This window comes from Callorhinus ursinus, unplaced genomic scaffold (genome assembly GCF_003265705.2).
Source record: "Callorhinus ursinus isolate GAN/ISIS: 27379988/994484 unplaced genomic scaffold, GSC_fseal_2.0 scaffold2, whole genome shotgun sequence".
Classification (NCBI taxonomy): domain Eukaryota; kingdom Metazoa; phylum Chordata; class Mammalia; order Carnivora; family Otariidae; genus Callorhinus; species Callorhinus ursinus.
In genome coordinates, this window is record NW_027397064.1 from 42,686,336 (window position 1) to 42,707,368 (window position 21,033).

At 34.6% G+C, this 21,033-nt stretch overlaps 1 protein-coding gene across 7 annotated transcripts in view; it reads right to left on the reverse strand.

Moving 5' to 3' along the window:
* The window catches only part of PMS1 (PMS1 homolog 1, mismatch repair system component), a 76,719-nt gene that overhangs the window by 42,507 nt on the left and 13,179 nt on the right, over positions 1–21,033 (reverse strand). For 4 of the 7 annotated variants that reach the window (XM_073881325.1, XM_073881332.1, XM_073881338.1 and 1 more), the window contains 3 exons: positions 19,678–19,860; positions 8,945–9,047; positions 3,230–3,393 (listed from right to left, as the gene is read on the reverse strand). In XM_073881325.1, coding sequence (XP_073737426.1) covers positions 3,230–3,393; positions 8,945–9,047; positions 19,678–19,860 — 450 coding nt within the window. Of the gene's footprint in view, positions 1–3,229; positions 3,394–8,944; positions 9,048–9,658; positions 9,996–19,677; positions 19,861–21,033 lie in introns of those variants that run through there. The other 3 variants (XM_073881347.1, XM_073881327.1, XM_073881354.1) reach the window with 2 other exon arrangements.

Sequence of the window (21,033 nt, forward strand, 5' to 3'; positions counted from 1 at the left end):
CCACTATACTCACTACCAAATCTCCAAGGCCACTTTCGTGGGTCTCTGTTCCCTACTAAGGTCCTGCCTCTTCCCAGAGTGACTGATGCCAGAGATAGTAAACTTTTCGAAGCTGTGTCATCATTCTTCCAGACCTCAAAAATAAATAAACTGATCCCAATAAGCCTTAACACTCATGTGACATGGAGGTGGGGTAGGTAGGTGGGAAATCACTCCTTAAATTACTTCTCTCTTATAACAGTAAAAACCCTGTATCAGTGATAATCCAATTCAGCTTTTGTAATACAGTGGGCTTCTAATTATCAAGACAAAATTCAATCTAAAACAATTTTTAAAACCACGAACAGTAGTTTAGGCAGAAGAAAATATTCACAAAAATCAACAAGTATGAAGTATGAAAGTATCCCTTATGTGAAATCACAATTTAACATAATGCTCTGAACTAGTTGTCTACAAAGCTATTCATGAACATATGAAAGAGCTAGAATACTAAATAAGTTTCAGACATTATCACATTGAGAAAAACTTTTAATTCTAGGAAATAACTACTTTATAAATGAAAATATACACAGCAGGACCCCACAGGAATTCAGTTATTACAACAAAAGCTGAATACTATAGTGCTTTTTAAGGAATGGCTCTAGCAATTTCTCCAAATAATATCTACTTTAAATAAAGTCACTGAATCCACTTGTAAATTATTTCCCTTTGGCTGTCTCATTATTCAATATGCTTTCAAGGAACATGGTGATGAAAGAAGAAAAATACCTCTTTCTAACATAACCATACTGGCAAGAACATCAATATTATCAGTATTCAAAGAATGTCTTGGCAGGTTAAACCTTCATAAAAAGAAGGAACACTATCTAATCCAAGATGTCAAAATAGCAATAGTACTTCTCATATTATGTGCAATATGATTGTTTGTTTCTAAAGAAGAAAAAAACTTCAAAAAAAGATGTCAATATCGTCATGTGTAAATTTTAGGCAAAGGGAAAAATTCTTCAGAAAAGCACTAAAGAATGATAAACATGTTTCAAAGAAAAAGGCTAAGAGCACAGCAGGACTCAGTGTTCAGAGATTTATGACATATGCCACTGCTATTCTGGGAGGTTTAACAATATATTTCAACATTTGAGGCAGAACAGTACTATTAAGAAACAGAAGTAGATCAATAATTAGTACTAAGAAAGCTTGAAAACAGTTTGCTTATTCTAATTCAGTCCTTGATTTCCTTGTGTAATAATAGCTAATACTTAATTTTACTTAAGATTTTTGATAATCTTACATTATTTTCATGGTATAATACTCAGCATACTCTTTAGGATTTGAATTGCATCTGAAATTACTGAAGGACATCAAGGGACTAGTGTTTCTTCAGTATCAGTTCAGATGTGCTGTCCTCCAAAAATAATAAAATGCAGCATTTCATAAAATACTACTTTCCATTCTCAGAAGATAATGCATACACTGATGATCTTATAGTGGTTGGTAAAATTTATTATAAACTTACCCAAAACTTAGAAACTAAGTATTTGACTTTAAATACTCATTTCCATTACATGAAGCAGAAATCTTGGTTTAATCTAGTATTACTTTCTCATGCTTAAAACTTTTCTCTTTATAATTGCTTTTCTTTTAAAAATATGTAGTTCCTATCATCATATTTTACCTTTTTCCATATGTCTTCCCTTCCTGATCACTGATTCTTCTGTCCTTGATCTTTTTTTAACCTGGGTACATTTAACTTTTAATTGCTAAATGTCCTTTGGATCAAGAGGTCCTGGGGTTATTTATACTAGCAGGATGAGCTCCATCTATCAACATCCTGAGGAATCATAGCATGGCAGAGCTGGAAGAGATCTCAAGGTATCATGTGGTTGAGCTATATGGCAGCAGGAACAGGTGGCTGACTAATCTTAATGTTCTTCTTTCTTTTTTGATTTTTTAAGCTGATCAGGGATTTTGATCATAAATATTCTATCAGAGCTTGGCTTAATACAGAATCTTAATAACAAGTAAACAGACATAGAGTAGAAAGAAAACTGGATGAAAAAAGGGTTCTGACTTCAGTACTATTAATTACTGTAAAATATAAAACAATTTCTTTGATTACTCTGAGCATCAGGTTCCTCATACAAATAGAGATAATGCTACCTAACTTACAAAGTTATTGTAAGTGTTCTGAAACCTGGAACAGAACTATAAATGTAATATAGTATTAAAATGGGAATACAAGACAGTAGGGTGTAAAGAATCTGCACTCTTTAGGCATGTTAAGTTTCCAATCCCACCTCAACAATTTAGTAGCTGTGTGATACAAAGTTTTAAACCTCTCTGAGTTCAGTTTACAGAACAATGGTAAATTAATACGTCTACCTCATTTAGTTGTTGCTGTGGATTATAGGAGTTTAATGGACCCGATATGATGTAGCATTGCACAGACCCTCAATAAATGTTAACTATCAACTCCTCATGAGGTTTCCAGATTTCTGCTGTGTGGTCCTACTCTCATTAAATATTTCAAGTGCACATGTGGAACTTTATGAAAAACAGAATAATCACAAAATACATAAACTTTTCTTTCCAACCAAGATTCATTAAGCAACAAGAATTTCTTAATCAGCCTCGCTTTGAAAAATGGGAAGAAATGAGGTAGAGCTTCCTTAAAAAAAAACAAAAAAACTCTTCCAAAGAAAAACCAGTTTGTAATAGAAAGTGAAAAACATCACTAAATTGTGAACTCCTCAAAGAACATGTCTTACTCATCTTCATATTTAGGAAGCACTCAAACGTTTCTTGGATGTCTACTTGAAGAATCACTGATCTCAGAAATTAAGAAATGAAAGGTTCAATGAGATTTCATTTAGATATCAGATAAGAAAGTAAAGATCTTTATATAATAAATATAAAACTAAAGAAATGTGGACAAATGTCTGCAAGAAGACTGTACATATCTGATTTAGATAAAGTACATTTATAATATTACATACCAAAAAATCTTATGGAAGCATAATAATAGGAATGCCTGGGTGGCTCAGTCAGTTAAGCGTCTGCCTTCGGCTCGGGTCATGATCCCAGAGTCCTGGGATCAAGTCCCACATCGTGCTCCTGGCTCAGCGGGGGCCTGCTTCTCCCTCTGCCTGCCACTCCCCCTGCTTGCTCAGATTCTCTCTGACAAATAAATAAAACCTTAAAAAAAAAAAAAAAGAAGCATAATAACGCTTACCTTGTTATGTATAAAAACAATCCTTAAGTCAGGTTTAAGTATACCATAGCTTATGAGGAGATCCTGGACCTTTTTTATTTCATCTTTACATTTTTTAGCAGTTGAGTAGAACTGCTTTCTTACGGGTAGATTCTTAAACAATCTTAAAGCAGTTACAGTTGTACCTGTCGGCAGATTAAGAGGAAAGCACATTTAGATGTGAAAAGAACTTCACAGATCTTCAAATCTATATACACTAGTATTTAACCCCTTCTATCACTTGTGTCTATTTTCTCTTTTTTAGGTCTCATAAAGCATTTGTTTTGCAAGAAAATATTTCTGAAACTGTTTATTCCTGCAATCAACACATGAATTACCAATTAATACACAAAATTTCCTGTCCAAAAAGGATCTGGGGAAGCCATTAATTATAAGCCACAACCTGTTTTCAGAGATGTCAAAATGTGACAAAACATGCATCTCAGAATTGACTAAGATATATTATCTGAGACCTACAGTATTCAAGTTACATATAAATGCTTATTCAATATCATCATGTGGATGTCCCAAAGCCACTTCAAACCAACCACACCCAGACCTGAACTCATTATTTTCCTCCTTGAGTCTGATACTTATAGACCTATTCTCTTTCTCATATAACACTGACATCAACAGTTTCCAAAGGCATATATTCTAGCTTTAACTGATTCTTCCCTCTACCTCTTACTGCATAAGCCTTCTAGGCCTATCTATTCTATCCTAAAAATCTCAAATTTATGTCAAGTCTCTTTCCTTCCTTCAAAACTCAGTTCAAGATGATACTTCTTATAATAAGATATAATTTATGGTATTATAATGTTCTGCTGGTTAATTTTGTAAATAACATGATATTTGCCCTCTACCTAATAGGTTTCAGTGGCTCACTGTTGGCTATAAGAAAAGGTATAAACTTTTACTTTCAGTTCTAGAACTTTCATTTGGTTCTTTTTTGAGTTCCAATTCTCTGCTGAAATTCTCCATCTTTTTACCAATTTTGACCATCTTTTCCTCTAAATTCTTTAACATAGTTGTTTTAAGTTCTTGTCTGCTAATTCATACATCTAGGTCATGTTTGTTTGCTTATATCAACTATTTTTTTCTCTTGATTATAGATTCCATTTTCTTTGTTTCTCAATATTTTTGTTTTTGCCAGACCTTGTGTACAAAAGAAAGATAAATACTGAAGTAGGTAATATTTTCCCCCAGAGAAGGCACTTCATTTCTTCTGTCAAGCAGCTAGAGTGACAAGAAGATCTCTTCAATATAATTAGGAATGTATCTGGGTTGGAGCTGAGCTGTCCCTTTATTTAGCTCCAGTTCACTTCTAGTTTCAAATGTCTTAAGGATGGAATCAGGTCTTTTCCTCTAGCAAGGTTGGGATCTAAGGACTGCAAGAGTTTAAGATCTTTGTCTCTCTATCTCAGTCCCAATTTTCTTTATCACTGCTTATTCAGCAAAAGTCCTGATGAGATTTGGCATATGGGAGGAAACGAGCTCTGTGTTTGAGGATCCCATCCTCCAATCTGTCATGGCAGCTCACATGTAGCTGTTAAAAGTTCAGCAGGTTTCTTCAAGGTCCATAAAAGATCCCTTATCCACAACAGAGACCACCTATGTCTCCAGACTCAGTTAATGCTCCCAGGGATGCAAGTAGCCACCAGTCTCTTCTTGTCTAGGAAAGGGTTATCTTTCTCTTGAACTTGGTTCATTTAACTTCCTTCCCTACTCCCCCAAGTTTTCATTTAAATTCCAGTTTGTTAACATACAGTGTAATATTAGTTTCAGGTGTAAGATTTAGTGATTCATCACAACACATGCCTTCTTTTATAGCCATCATGCATTTAACCCAACCACCTACCCACCTCCCCTCCAGCAACCCTCAGTTTGTTTTGTATAGCCAAGAATCTGTTTTAGGGGTTTGCCTCTCTCTTTTTTCCCCTCTATGTTCATCTGTTTTGTTTCTTAAATTCCACATATGAGTGAAATCATATGGTATTTGTCTACTTTGTGACGTAGTTCTTCAATGGGTTTAAAAAAAAATTCAAGTTTTTAAAAGTATGTGCTCTTTCCCTTCACCATTCCTCTCCTGCTGCAAGGTTAAACACCCACCCATTCTCACCTACCATCTTCAAACTCAAATGAAAATTTTTCTGAAGAACTCCCTAACCTTCCTCTAGGCAACTGATGGCTTCTATTTGCTGTCATTACTTATTTAGTCATCTGTGTTCTCCACTACTCTGTGAGTTCCTTTAACTCATTTGTGTTCTCCACTAGCTGTGACAAATATAATGGCATATATAGTGGCTGTGGACAGATGGTGAGAAGGCAGGCAGGCAAAAATCAATAAAGCAAAATATAAATGTATTTATGAAAGGAAAAGATACCTGTTGGTTTTTAAATGAAAGATCACACTATAATTAATCTATATATTGATAAACTATTGCTTCAGCAGCTAAAAATGTTCTCTTAGACCAACTGAGAATTACCAATAAGCCAAGATTATATATGTTTAAATAAAACTTAATGATGGAAAACTTTGCTGATTCTAAATGAAATGTGTATCCTTAAAAAAAGTACCAAGTAATATTGGCCAATAGGGAGGAGGCCCTAGTATACTATCATATTTTACAAGAGAACTGCTCACCTCTCTAACTTTAGCACATTCTACGAACACCAGAATTAAATTGCAGTCCTATAGTATGGCTCCCTGTTATATTTTTACATGACCCTATGTTATGCCATTTATAAAGGCAGCTATTTATATTCCTAATGTAAGGATGTATGGTTGCTTGAATATATCAAACTTTTCTTAAACTATTTAATGAGAAAAATTGCATTCTCCAGATGAAAAAGATCTTTCAATACATGCACAATCATACTCAGCAGGGATTTACAAAGAACTCGACGCTCTACTCCAACAACAGGGTAAGGAAAGGAACTACCCTGATTACTTTAAAATACTACTTTTGATATCTGAGAAATTCCTAAGGCAGAAGTACTAGGAGGTGTTAAAAGAACTTGTCCAGGAGGGTAAATCAACTTAGAAAGCTTACACTGATTAGGGTAAAGGAAATAGAAGTGATGACAGAAAAAAGATAGGATTAAAACAAATAATTTAGTAAGTTATTGGTAAAATAATTTAAAAGCTGGGGACATATTTTTACATTTGTTAATTTTTAAAATGTCTTAAAATAGAAGTGAACAGAGGGTAATTTAAAATGACATATTATTAATCACATATATCATTTTAAATAGCTACATTAACCCATAAAACAGATACCTACACCCAGAAAAACCAGAGCTGGAATCTCCAGTCAACTATTTTTAAACACTTTAAATATTTTTTTAAAGGGGTAACAAATTTTCCAATGCCTAAAAAAGATTTTGTTGTAAGCTGTCCCTGCATCTACAGTTAGGCTGTCTACAGGTGTCATTATCTGATCTATCAGATGACTTGAGGAGTAACTGCTAAGCAAGGATGTTCACACCACTGCAGAAATTAATCTACACGAACCCTAAATGAAGAACCCTTACACAGAAAATATTTAAATGGAAGTTGAATGACAGCTGTTGGTGAAATGCGAGTCTGTGATTCAATCATTCAAAAACTATCAGCACTGGGCAATATAAATGTAAAAGGCTTTTGAAAGTGTTTCCAGATTTCTATAAAATGTCCATCTATAGCAATTTGAAACTAAGAGCTTTATTCTTTGTTGCTTTCCTAGCCAATCAACTGTAATTAGGAGATAAAAATGAATCATGAAAGGCAATTACTAGTTTCACAACTACTGACCTTCCAAGTGTATTGTTTCTTAAGAGGAATATGCAAAATAAGGCTCATTTACTGACTGCGGAAATTCTTTAATATGCATACCTAGTCTCAGTGAAAGTAGAAGACTTAGGTCACCAAAAAGAAAAATCAATCACCAAATGGGCAAAGATCAGAGGGATTCCATATTTAAGTATTGCTATTTCATAGCTCCCAGGGAGATGAACATAGGAAAGTATGAGAAGAATGAGTGATGCAGAGCAACAGGCCATCCAGATTAGACTGGCTACTACTAAGATAAAAATAAATACATTTAAGTTTTAAAAGGTGACTAGATTACTTCAAAGTACTCTACGGATAGCCACCCAAATAATTCTTAATGGTTTCTTAATTTGAACTCCTAAAAACTGGAGTCAGAGCATTTCTAGAAAGGGACCATACTAAAAAAAATGCTTTCTCTTTCCTAACCTTCAATACATAAAAAGAATCACAGTTTATTATTTTAATTAAAATATGTACAATATTATTATACATCAAATTAAACAGCTACTAGACTTGAGCTCATTTTAATTAACTGAATAAATGAGAAAAAAGTGTATTTTCTTAAGAGTTCTTACTCTTTTGTGTGGATATAAAAATATTACTCTTAATAAGCAGGAATAATCAGTAACTAATTTGAAGATTTATAAAATAATAGAAAAAGTGAATTTGGTATCAGTATTAAGATATAAGAAAATATATATATTTTTAAGATTTCGTTTATTTGAGAGAGAGAGAGAAAGCGGGGGGGGGGGGGGGGGGGGGCAGAGGGAGAGGGAGAAGCAGGCTCCCCGCTGAGCAGGGATCTTGGATGCGGGCTCCATCCCAGGACCCTGAGATCATGACCTGAGCTGAAGTCAGATGCTTAACCAACTGAGCAACCCAGGCACCCCACAAGAAAATATATTTCAATGAAAAAAGATGGTAATCATTAAAAAAATAAATCCAATAATTTAATATTAAAATTGAAAGAAAAAAGCTACAGAAAAAATATAGTACTTTAATAAATTACAAGGGACACGAAATTAAAAAAATGAATTTATGATACAAATTGGAAGAGAAGGGCAAACAGCAATAAAAAAACACAAGCCCCTTTCAGATCAAATAATTCTTTTGAACATGACTCTCAAGAGTTCATATCTCCAACATTTTCTCAACTTTAAACATTCCATTACCAGAAGTTAGCAATATGAAAAAAATTAAGGGAGATACACGAAACTCAAGCCTGAAGAGATTTTCTTTTTCCTTATAAGTAATAATAAAGGAACTTAAAAACATGTCAATTAAAATGTAATAAAATTACAGAAGTATATAAAACACTAAGAAATATATTACAAATAGCAACAATAATTAATACATTGATTTGCTTCCAATAATACAGAAAGAGGAAGTAGGTAAGGGTATTAGATGAAACATTAGCAATGGGTGGACAATTGTTGAAACTGAGCAATGGGTACACTATTCTATTTACTTGCACATACATTTGAAGTTTCTCATAAATAAATATATTTTAATTATTTATATAATCATAGTATCTTGATAGTATTGTTTATTACCATGATTACCAAATCAATAATGTTTTAGGCATTTCAATAAAATATCATCCTTCACATATAAAGAACACACTAGTGATCCAATGTAAAATTGTTCTTACAGTTTTACAGAAGGGTGACTAATCCATATTTTTGTCCTAAGGCTTTTACACAGTTCCTCTTGAGAACAATTCCAAGTATTTAAGAGATTGGTGACTAAAGTAACAGTTGAATATATTCACTTGGAAGTAAACTAGCCTTTATCAAGACCGAACCTGAAGCAGCACATCTGAATTTAAGGAGTAACAATGTTTTAAAAAAGACAGAAAAGGCAAAGATACAAAGCTACTCTCTTACCTTGACCAAGATGTGAAGGTTTTTGAGAAATTATATGGCCGCTGCCATCTAAAACATACTGGGTGCTAAAATGATCAGAAGCTGTCCTTGTAGTAATTAAAACCTGGAATATAAAAAAAGAAACCACTAATAAAATTATTATTTTAGATACTACAGTGGATTCATTATCAAATTAATTTAAAATAATTAAACATTTACTTAAAACTGAAAAAAACGTTTTACTTGTTAAGCTCTTATGACCATTTCTCTTGTAATATTCCCTTAGAGTTCTAATAATAGTAGGCCACCGTATATTTTTTTAGGGGGCAAATTACTGATCTTTATTTTGAATATTTAACTTTAATTAAAATGCTCATACACAAATTAGTGTATCTGAAATGGCTATTTGTGTTATGTAACTTACATCTGTAAAATCAAATATTTTGATTGCATTAGGGAAACTTGCTTTTTAAAAAAGACAAATCCCATAAATTTGTTGGTAATGTGAAAAATCCTTTTGTAAAATGATCATTCCCTCCTTTTTTATATTCTGTATAAAACTACACTTCTGTCTTTCAAGCTAATGGTTCAAAAGAATAAAAAATATAAATCATACACATATATATTTATGGACAATTTTTTTCTTAAAACAAAACTTTGAACTATTTAAATGTAAATTTTCTATTAATTGAAAAACACTTAAGGCATGTATGTATAAGAAAGGATTTCACTTACCATGAAAATATTTCCTAAGATGTTAGGGACAGAAGTAAAAATTTAAGAATGTCTGCATTCAGGGTGCCTGGGTGGCTCAGTTGGTTGTCTGCCTTCAGCTCAGGTCTGATCCTGGGGTCCTGATTTCTAGCCCAGCGGCAGGCTTCCTGCTCAGTGGGGAGTCTGATTGTCCCTCCTCCTCAGTCCCTCCCCCTGGCTAGTGCTCTTTCTTGGTATGTCTCTCTCAAACAAATAAATCTTTTAAAAAAAATAAGAATGTCTGCATTCTTGGGGCACCTGGGTGGCTCAGTCGTTAAGCGTCTGCCTTCAGCTCAGGTCATGATCCCAGGGTCCTGGGATTGAGCCCCGGCATCAGGCTCCCTGCTCTGCGGGAAGTCTGCTTCTCCCTCTCCCACTCCCCCTGCTTGTGTTCCTTCTCTCGCTGTGTTTCTCTCTGTCAAATAAATAAATATAATCTTAAAAAAAAAATGTCGGCATTCTTCTGAGCTACCCTCACCATCAGCTTTTTGTTTACCTATTTTTTAAGATGAGTGGCAGACTCTAACAATAGTAAACCATTCCACTGTCAAAAAATACCGTGGGTGGGGAGTGGGGATGTTCTAGGAAAGCACAGTGGATTCAGAAAAGGGTAGCCTACTCACACATTTTGTGAGCAATGATGATGCAAAATTGGAGCAATCTTTCTTGGCCATTCTTGGACTCAGCAGAGCTGACTATAGGAAGAAGCCACAAAGATCCAGCTCCACTGCTGGAACTCATCTAGATCCAGTTGGATCTACACTGGATTTGATGGTTCTGCCACCCAGTTCTAACCACGCACTGATTTACAGTAGGCCATGTGGCTACCATGCAGGAAATAGCAAAGTCACCCCAAAAATGGCTTCTCTAGCTAACAATACTAGTAGAATCTATTAGATTCCCTCTGAGGGTAATGTCCATCAAATCCTTACCAGGGGCATTGCCTCAAGCTGCCATTTCTGTAACTGTTCTTCAAAAAAGCTGCACCTAACACAGAGTTGTGAATTTCTATATAATCTTAAATGATTTTTCTACTTCTTTCAAAAATACATTCCATGGTTCAAAAGTTGTATAATTTTAAAAGTTTTCCTGGTAACTAATCTTAATCTTTCCTGCTACATCCCAACTCTATTCTACCCTGTAATGATTTTTTCTAATAAAGTTTAAAACAAAGAGTACAAAAAATTTCTTTCCTGTCTCTAATTTAATTACTCTATGACTGTCCCTTTAAAAATAATTCTACATTTAACCAACCACTTCTCAAAAATGCCAAGGTCAACCGAATTCTATTTCTATTCTCCAAAGAGCTAGCCACCTACCCTAAAGTTGGAGTCATTGAGCAGAAGTAGCCTGGCTCTGAGTTCTAGTACTAACTATGCCAGTGGCTTGTTAGATGGCCCTGAATAAATGATTCCTCTATCATCTTTAAGGGGAAGGCAATGATAAGATGAAGATGATGCTACTTTACAAGGTTATGCGGGTATTTGTTTTAACTACCTTCAAAGCATTTTATAGTTACTAACTTGTTCATCCTTTATAAACATATTAGTTAATAGTAAATATACTCCAACCTAGATGAAAAAACTGATATGCTAAAAAGCAAAATAGGACCTTAGTGGTCACACTGTAGTAACTGTATTAAAGTAAAAGAACAGAGTATTATTTTCCAATGTTAAAATTAGAATGTGTAGGTTACTATGAAAATTTATTTCGATAGGAAATGCTTTGCAACTCACTGTGAAAGACAGTGAAGGATAACACATAAGTATGTTTCACAAATTCATGAAATACAATGTGTTCCTCAGAGGAAGGAAATGTATTTCAAGAGTTCATTTCATCATACGACCCTGTGTCCTGGGCAGGAACACTTTTTTTGGACTAGGCACAAGCTTAGAATGTGTTAGCTCTGCAGCAACTAACACATTTGAACCTATAGTAACTCCACCATCAGATTCATCTCTAACATTACAAATTATTACTTGTGCTAGCAAGTCACCATGCAGGAAATAGCAAAGTCACCCCAAAAATGGCTTCTCTAGCTAACAATACTAGTAGAATCTATTAGATTCCCTCTGAGGGTAATGTCCATCAAATCCTTACCAGGGGCATTGCCTCAAGCTGCCATTTCTATAACTGTTCTTCAAAAAAGCTGCACCTAACACAGAGTTGTGAGTTTCTATATAATCTTAAATGATTTTTCTACTTCTTTCAAAAATACATTCCGTGGTTCAAAAGTTGTATAATTTTAAAAGTTGTTAGATGGCCCTGAATAAATGTTTCCTCTATCATCTTTAAGGGGAAGGCATGGTAGCATGGTAGCCACATGGCCTACAGACATTAATGAACTGTGGCAGAATGAATCTGATGGTGTCAAGAGAAGAACTAAAGAAATTTATTTAAAGAATTTTAAAAAGAGTTTATTTTAAAAGATAAAGGTTTAGGAGTTCTCAGAGAACCTTACAGGTTATATTATCCATCAGTTATTAAAAACTGACTTTTCAGTCCAATTATGGAGTTTCAAGGGAATTATAATACTAATACAAAGTTAAATTACATAAAAGCATTTAAACTTTAAGTAAGCATAATTTTTCTCAATGTTTTAGATAAAACAAAAACATAAAACTTAGCATATATCCTGTTAATTCATGCAGAAAAAAAAAACCTCTCTTGGCAAAAATTCATTTAAGATAATTGTGTTAAAGTTTTGTTTTTATTTTTTTGCTGACTTTTGAATGAATACTTTGGCACAGAAACAGGAGTCTGAAAACCAAGGTAAATGGTCTTCATGATTCAGGTGAAATACCAATTTTAACTGGATCATTGAAATGTCTTTTTCTTTCTGTGATTATGCCTGCCTGTGCATAGTTGTACACTAACATAAGAGCTCTGATGTCAGAACCTTCTCCCGGATAATTCACTGTGGGAGACTAACAACAGGGAAATCTTGGCTCTGGCTTTTCTCCTTTCAACAGAGTTCTATTACCTGTGAGGAGGCTGCATTTAGAAAGCAGGATACCCCACTGCTTCAAAAATTCCTATGCCCATTTTAATTAAAGCTCTACCACCATGGCTTGAAATAACATAGGATGTACCCTACAGTATGGAACAGGAGGGAGAAACCATCAAAATGATGGTAGGGGCCTCCTCCTATCTTTTTACAGCTATGGGGGCCCACAATTAAGGAAGTCCCAACTTTCATATTCAAAACAGAATGGCATAGCTTCTCATTCTGCCCCCTTTAAGCCATGCAAGTTTAATGAAATGTAAAACAAAAACAAATCTACAAGAAATAGTGCAGAGGACCATAGCGGAAGGGAGAGAAAACTGATTGTTAGAAATCAGATAGGGAGGGGCGCCTGGGTGGCTCAGTTGTTAGGCATCTGCCTTTGGCTTGGGTCATGATCCCACGGTCCTAGGATCGAGCCCCCTGCTCGGTGGAGAGCCTGCTTCTCCCTCTCCCACTCCCCCTGCTTGTGTTCCCTCTCTTGCTCTCTGTCAAATAAATAAATAAAATCTTTAAAAAAAAAAAAAAAGAAAGAAAGAAAGAAAGAAATCAAAGAGGGAGACAAACCATGAGAGACTCTTGACTCTGGGAAACAAACTGAGGATGGCGAAAAGGGAGGTCAGTGGGGGGATGGGGTAACTGGGGGATGGACATTAAGGAGGGTACGTGATATGATGAGCATTGGGTATTATATGCAACTGATAAATCAATGAACACTACATATGAAACTAATGATGTTGGCTACCTGAATTTAAATAAAAAAACGAACCTACATATCATGTTATCTCATCAAAAAATTATGTATAATGAACTTGATGGATCAGAATAATACCCAGCACAATGTAAGTACTTAAAAAAAAAGGATGAACAGATCAATAAACATGAGTGTTATGTAGAGGATGGCTGGCACCTCTGTTAATTTTTCAGAGGGACAAACAAGAAAAAATAATGAACTTATGCTATAAAATAAAGACTTTTTGTGAGACAATAGAAGGAATTTACCTAGAAATGTCTGTTATTAGAAAGGATTTCCCAAAAATGTTGAGTGGTCTGCATAAACTTTGAAAAGTAAGGTGCAATACTGCTTGCCAACAAGGAAATGAACAAGTCTGATGACATTATCAACTTTATGACAGAGGTACATACTACTTTTCACATTCAAGTCCAGAGTGAAAGTAACTTTCATCTGTATGGCACATGACTGTATTCAAGATACCTCATATGTATTATTTCATTTGCCCCGCAAATCATGATTATCCTCACTAAATGATTCTCACAAAGTTAACCTGCTTTATGTCTTTGGCCAAGTCTCTTATTCAAACACTTGGTACTGAGAATTAGGGTTCTCTTTTTCAGAGTTTGTTCTGATTTTAAGAAAACAAAACTGTTCAGTATTTCTCCTAAAACTGAGGTGTAACTTAGCCTCCATTTAAAATCCAGGTCAAAAAACTTATGAGTTTCTTAAACATTTCTTTGGAAGGGAAAAAGGTCATTTTTAATACAATGTATATAAAAATCAACCTAAAAAGAAATAAAATCTTTTATTACATGTTTTATTATGTGGTAGGAACAATATATACAAAGTCTTCACAAAAAATTTTATAAACAGGTCAAAACAGAATTTTCACTATCTCTAGCTCATTCCAGTCAGCATGCTTAGTAATCAGTACCAGGAATTAAACACTGGAGAAAAGAAATACTTCCAAACTATTGCTGTACAAACAACAATGAATTTCAAGAGAAGTTATGCTTGACATGACTTTAAAGAAAACCATATCAATCAATTTGTGATACATTCATCATAAATTAGGGAAGCGGTAATTCCACTTTTAAATAACAACAGGATACTCTGTGGGTATAAAAACAATGTTTTACTCCTTTGTACTGGTTAATTCTAAGACTAGAAGCCATTTTAAAATTGACAAATTAGGAAAACTGCCCATTCTTTTAAAGTATATCAATAAATAATATAGAATTAGATAGGTTTTAAATTCCTCCAGTGAGTTTTGCTAAAAGGCTACTTAATTTTTCTAACTAAAATTGACATCTTTAAAGTAATCTAATAAAAATAATGTCAACAATCAGAATTTTGGGTGACAGCCCCTTAACAGTGAGACAAAACTATATTCCAGTTACATATCATCAATCTACTGAGCCTGAGATAATTTACATCTGTATGACTTTAAAATTACCTGCATCAGTTAGTCTGGCAGGTAAAATAACCAAATCACTAATTTTTATTATGTTAACTGTAATCTCCGCCCGAAGATTTTCAAAATAAACTGGAGCCTTTTAAAATAAATATGCAACTTCTATATATGAAATTTCAGTTCTTTCTGAGTGAAGAATATTCATTAAATTTAAAAAGTGAACTTTTCTCCCCCAAAAGCACTCATAACAACAATAATTCCTCAATAACAATTTTTAAAAATCTAATTGACATTAACAAGCATATATTACTTTCTGTATTTCTGAAATACTATTCAGAATCCTCCCACATAAGTTTCAACTTGACCACTCCTTGATATCATCTATTGAGCTTATGGCTGCAGGTCTGAGTATATTCATTATTTTAATATGAGGTATTTTTAAACTAATAAATACCTCTCTAACCATACTAGTTAAGAAGGCAGCATGACCTACTGTGGAAAACTCAGTACTGGGAGACATGATATTGGAACTGAATTCTTGGCTTTGCCATGGACACATTATATGCCCCTAAATAGGTCACAATTTTCATATTCCACTTACTGCCCGGTGCACAGTTCTTCTAAAGTAACCTACTTAGCACAGCAGCGTGCATACAACAGATAATTAAACAGTAGCTGACTATTAGACTATGTTTCAAAGTTGGAGTAAGAAGACCCAATATTTGGCTTCACAAGACCTAAGTTTCTTCATCAGTAATATGAGGAGACAGAACCATAGAAGACCTACATTTTAGGGTGGTTTACGCATAACACAGATTGAGAGGGAGACTAGTGAGCAGGAAGTTCATTGTGGGTGCTCCTGAGATGATCACTTGTGAGGGCAGGGCAGAAAGAGAAACGGGGCTCTGCAGTCACAAACAAGGACTTGGCTGACCCTGGGGGTCACTGTGGACCAGAGATAGCATGGCGGAGTTGTTCTGAATTGGAAAAGAACATTTATAATCCCTCATTAGTCAGTCATTGGATGTAGGTTGCCCTGTTCAGCTGAGGTAAGGGCAATCTCCAGGGAGAGACTCAGCTTTGAGCATTCAGTTGCCAATACTTGGCAGCTAGGGAAATGAGTACTCAATCCTGACGAGGGGCATCGGGCAATGAACCAGGGTCCATACCACTACCAGGATCCCTTCCAGTTCTAGATTTTTTGATGATGCTTTAGCTTTCAGAAACAATCAAACCCAAATCATCATCATAAAATCTATGACAAAATAATACATACTGTAAGATTTCATTTACATCAAGTTTAAGGACAGGTAGAACTAATCTATATTGATAGAGGTCAGAATAGCTGTTACCTATTGGGAGGGAGCATGAGAGAACCTTCAGGGGTGCTGATCATGGTATGTATCTTGACCTTGAGTCCACATATGTAAAATATACACTCATTTATCTATGTGTGGTTTTCCCAAAGATTTACAAGAGATTACATAAAATGCTGTTAATATTTTGTAAGAGAAACACTTGACATTACAATGTGTAAACTGAATATAATTTTTAAAAAGTTTACTCATATATTATTCTGGTAGTTTGACAATTCTTTTATTCCTCCTGTAATTTTGATAAATTATTTTAAGTATATATACTCAAGGCATTCAATGCCTCAAAAATGAAACAAAAGACAAAATGATAAACTTGGGTATCAACGGAACTTAAGTAATCAAATAAACAAAACAGAGTACCACTGCACAGAGACTTGCAAAACTGCCATTTAAAATCAGAACTACAGTAAAGATTTGGATGAATCATATGGCTTATTACCATGTATGTTAAAAGACTAAGTATAGTGCTGCCACCTAGTAGACAAAGCTGATAATAACCAATTCCAGTTCTGAAAGGTTATATACATCTTATAGAAAATACAGAAATGCCTTTTTGTTTATTCATTTGTGGTCCCCCCGCCCTTAGAGTCCATCTCTGAATGAAAGGAGATAATGGCTTCCAATTATATGGACTGAATAAGTCATAACATAAGAGACATAAGAGGCACAGCATAAGGAATATAATCAATGATACTGTAATAGCAATATATCAAGACATGTTAGCTACAGTTGTAGTGAACACAGCATAATGCATAAACTTGTCAAATCACTATGTTGTGTATCTGAAACTAGTGTGTCAACTACATTAAAATTAAAAAATTAATTTTTGAAAACCTAGAAATGCTAAATTATATATTATTCAACAATACTCTGCCAAAATATACCTTAAAGACTACCAAGTTTGGAAAACAGCTAAAGAAATCAAATAATTATGTTCTCAAATAAATTACATGATTTCTGGGGTGCCTGGGTGGCTCAGTTGGTTAAGTCTTCGGGCCTTTGGCTCAGGTCATGATCCCAGGGTCCTGGGATGGAGCCCCATGTCAGGCTCTCTGCTCAGCTGGAAGCCTGCTTCTGCCTGCCACTCTGCCTGCTTATGCTTTCTCCCTCTCTGTCAAATAAATAAATAAAATCTTAAAAAAAAATAAATTACATGATTTCTAAAATAGCTACCAAGAGCTCAAACAATAGTATGTGCTAGTACTGGGAGTTTCAGAGGTTCCCTGGTACAAATCTGAACCCGTTTAAAAAGCAAACACTTTCTACAAGATCCCAGGGCTGTAGGTTCCCAGATATATAGTCTCTAGGGAGAAAGATGGGCAATGCCCAGTTAGCTGTACCCTCTACTTGCTCTTCCCTAAGGTATATTTGGAGACTCAGTGAACTCTAAATAAAGCAAGCGCTGAGACAAAAAGGAAAGCACAGAGTATGCAAGATTTTGGATACAGGTTTTAAGCAGAATGCACTTAAGGACAAGTCCTTTCCTCCTTTAGCAATGTCTGAACATCTGGATTCTTTTTATTTATCTGAGAGAGAGAAAGAGCGTGCATGCACAAGTGCGTATGTACACACATGCACGTTGTTGGGGGGGAGGCAGGGGTGAGGAGACGGACAGAAAATCTGAAGCAGACTCCCGGCTTAGCACGGAGCCCGACAAACACCAGGCTCCATCTCACAACAGCGAGATTACAATCTGAGCCGAAACTAAGAGTCCGACGCTTAACCAGCTGAGCCACCCATGGGCCCCTGAACATCTGGATTCTAACACATAAGGGCCCCTAGTCTACCTCTGTACAAGAACATCAAACTCCCCCACTTTAAACTCCACCTCCTCCCCCACCCACAATTTCTCTTTGTTACTTAGGCATCACCTTACAGAGCTCCAAGAGAAAAGTGAATACCGAGCAGGGACTCTACAAAAATGGAGAAGACCTACACTATGCCAGCACTCTAAGGGTAGAAGGAAAGAGGGAAGACCACAATAAGCATGGAGATTATATGACTGCTGGTTACTAAAGAGATGTCCAAAGAACGAATGAAAAGAAAGCAACAGTATCTTGTGTACATGCCACTTTTCTGAAACAGTACATAAAGTTCTACGTAAAGTTCTACCATTTCGTTGTACCTGAGCATTCTCACCCAAATAGTCGGCCAGAAAAGCACAAATGCAGGGATATGTAGCCAGTGGGCACACACAGTACACAGATACTATCACACTATAAAACACAGCCTAATACACAGTATAATATAGTACAGCACAAAGAAACTAGTGCAGAGTAGTATGATCAAACATAAATAAGACACATGGAAATGAAAAGATCAAGGTTCTAGACAGGCTTTGCCACAAGCTAGTTATGAAATCTAGTGCGGAGGCAGTGAAGTATAATTGGTACCATGCAAACAAGTTGGTCAGGCACTGAACTGAGGCGTTTATAAACATTGCAGGCACCTAATCAGGGTCAGGAGAACAAAGTTCTGGGATCCAATCTGCCTCTGACTAGGTAGGATTTAGAACAAGTCAATTCATATCTCTAGAGTCCAATCTATCTGTATTGACTAGAATGGTATTTCCAAAGTGGGTTCCACAGCACAGTAACAAAACAACAGTGATATGCTTATCAATCAAAGGGTTTCATAGTCAAGTACAAGCAGGGAAATGTAACTACTATAAACTACCAACCTTAGAGATTCACAATGCACTTTAGTATAGGAAAATCTCGGAGAAGAGCTTATAATTAAGATAAATCTGTTTAATTTTATTTAATATGTTTTTATTCCCAAGCCAATGGGTCACTAAACTATTTTTTCCTTCTATAAATAGTAACATTGTAAAACACACCTTGCCATTCCTCAAAAAATCAGAATTACCATATGATCCAACCCACTTCTGGGTATATACACAAAAGCAGCAAAAGCAGGGACTTCAATAGACATTTGCACACCCACATTCACAGCAGCATTATTCACGATAGCAAAAAGGTAGAAAAATCCCAAATGTCCATCAACAGATAAAAGGATAAACAAAACATGACTTATACATACTAGAAGATCATTCAGCCTTAAGAAGGAATAAAATTCTGATACATGTTACCTTGAAGACATTTTGCTAAATGAAATAAGCCTGACACAAAAGGACAAATATTGTATGACTCCATTAGTCAAATTCAGAGACAGAAAGTAAAATACGGATTGGAGGTGGGGAAGGATAATGGGAACTTATCATTTAATGGGCAGAAAGTTTCAGTTTGGAATGATGAATAAATTCTGGAGATGGATGGCAGTGATGGCTACATGCACTTAAAGCCACTGAATTGTACACTTAAAAATGGTTTAAATGATAAATTTTATGTATATTCTACCACAATAAAAAAAAAACCCTACACTCTTTGCTAAAAACTGGGTTCATTTTCTCTTAACGCTACCATTCTGTGATTATGAAATCACTAAAGAAGTCAATATAAATTACCTTACCTCAGCTACACAACAAATTGATCCCAAGGCTTCTCCACGAAAACCATAAGTTGTCAAATTTTCAAGATCTTCATGACTATTTATTTTTGAAGTATAGTATTTTATTGCCATTACAGGTGCATCAATGGCCTTGATACCCTCACCATTGTCTCGCACCTCAATTTTATCAAATCCATAGTTCTCCTATAAAAAGAGAATACTTTTAGTATATAAACACAGTAAACTGTTGTCCATTAGAAACAGAAAGAAACACAAGAGAAAAAATTGTGTCATTTATTTTTTTATGGAATCTTAATATTTTAAGAAAGTAAGAGTTCAAATTCCTAACTCTATTAATTCCTAACTATGATACAATGGGCAAGTCCTTTGTTTTCCCTGGACTCAGATTCAACTCTTAAAAAAGGAAGTCAGTCTAGTCTTTAAGGTTCCCTTTAATTGTTTCAGCATCATAGATACTTGTGTTTAAATTCACATTTAAGAAAATTCTACTATATTATATATACTTTTGCATATATAATCTCTCAAAAAAACCAAAACAGAATACTATTACCATCAGCACCTGGTTCTACCCACTAAGAGTCTAGCAATTAACATTATTCATCCTGATTTTTAATACTTTCTCCCTTTAACAACTTATTGCTTTCCTAAGAATTTTAAATATTTACTACATTATGACTTTCTAAAGTTCTCGCAAAGAGAGAACAGAAAAATGCTAATACACTAATTTGGCAATCTCTGTGAGATCTTTATTTGAAAAATGAGGGGAAAAAAAAAAACCCAAACTCAATTCACAGCTTAGTATTTGTAGTCTAATTCTAATATGCATACATAAAAAAAAAATCTAAATATGTATTGAGATCTTCCTACAATTACAATGACTCTAGTATTTAAAAATAATATTTATAATAACCTAAATTTATATAATTCTGTATGTGTCAGTACTTTTTAGGTCAGTTAGATATGCAAGGTATTGAAGGGAAACCTTACTTAAGATTTAGTTCCTCATCTCTCTCTCAATCAAAAATAACATCCTGGAAACAGTTTGGCTGATTCCTTTTATAGAAAAATCATTAACTACAGAAACACAAATCTTGCAATACAAATAAGAACTCCAGGCATCTAAGTAAAATAACACAAAGATCTATTTAAATTTTTAAATTATATCAACTTTAATTAATTATGAAAACATTCCTAGTCAGGACAGTTATTATTATATGTAATCATAATAAAACAGGTCTTACTATATAAAGCAAAATAACTTTATTTTAAAACTCTGCAAAGCAGAAACTGGTAAATATCAAGACACTAAAATACAAAGCCAGATAAAAATGTATACTTTACTTTTATAAGAGGACT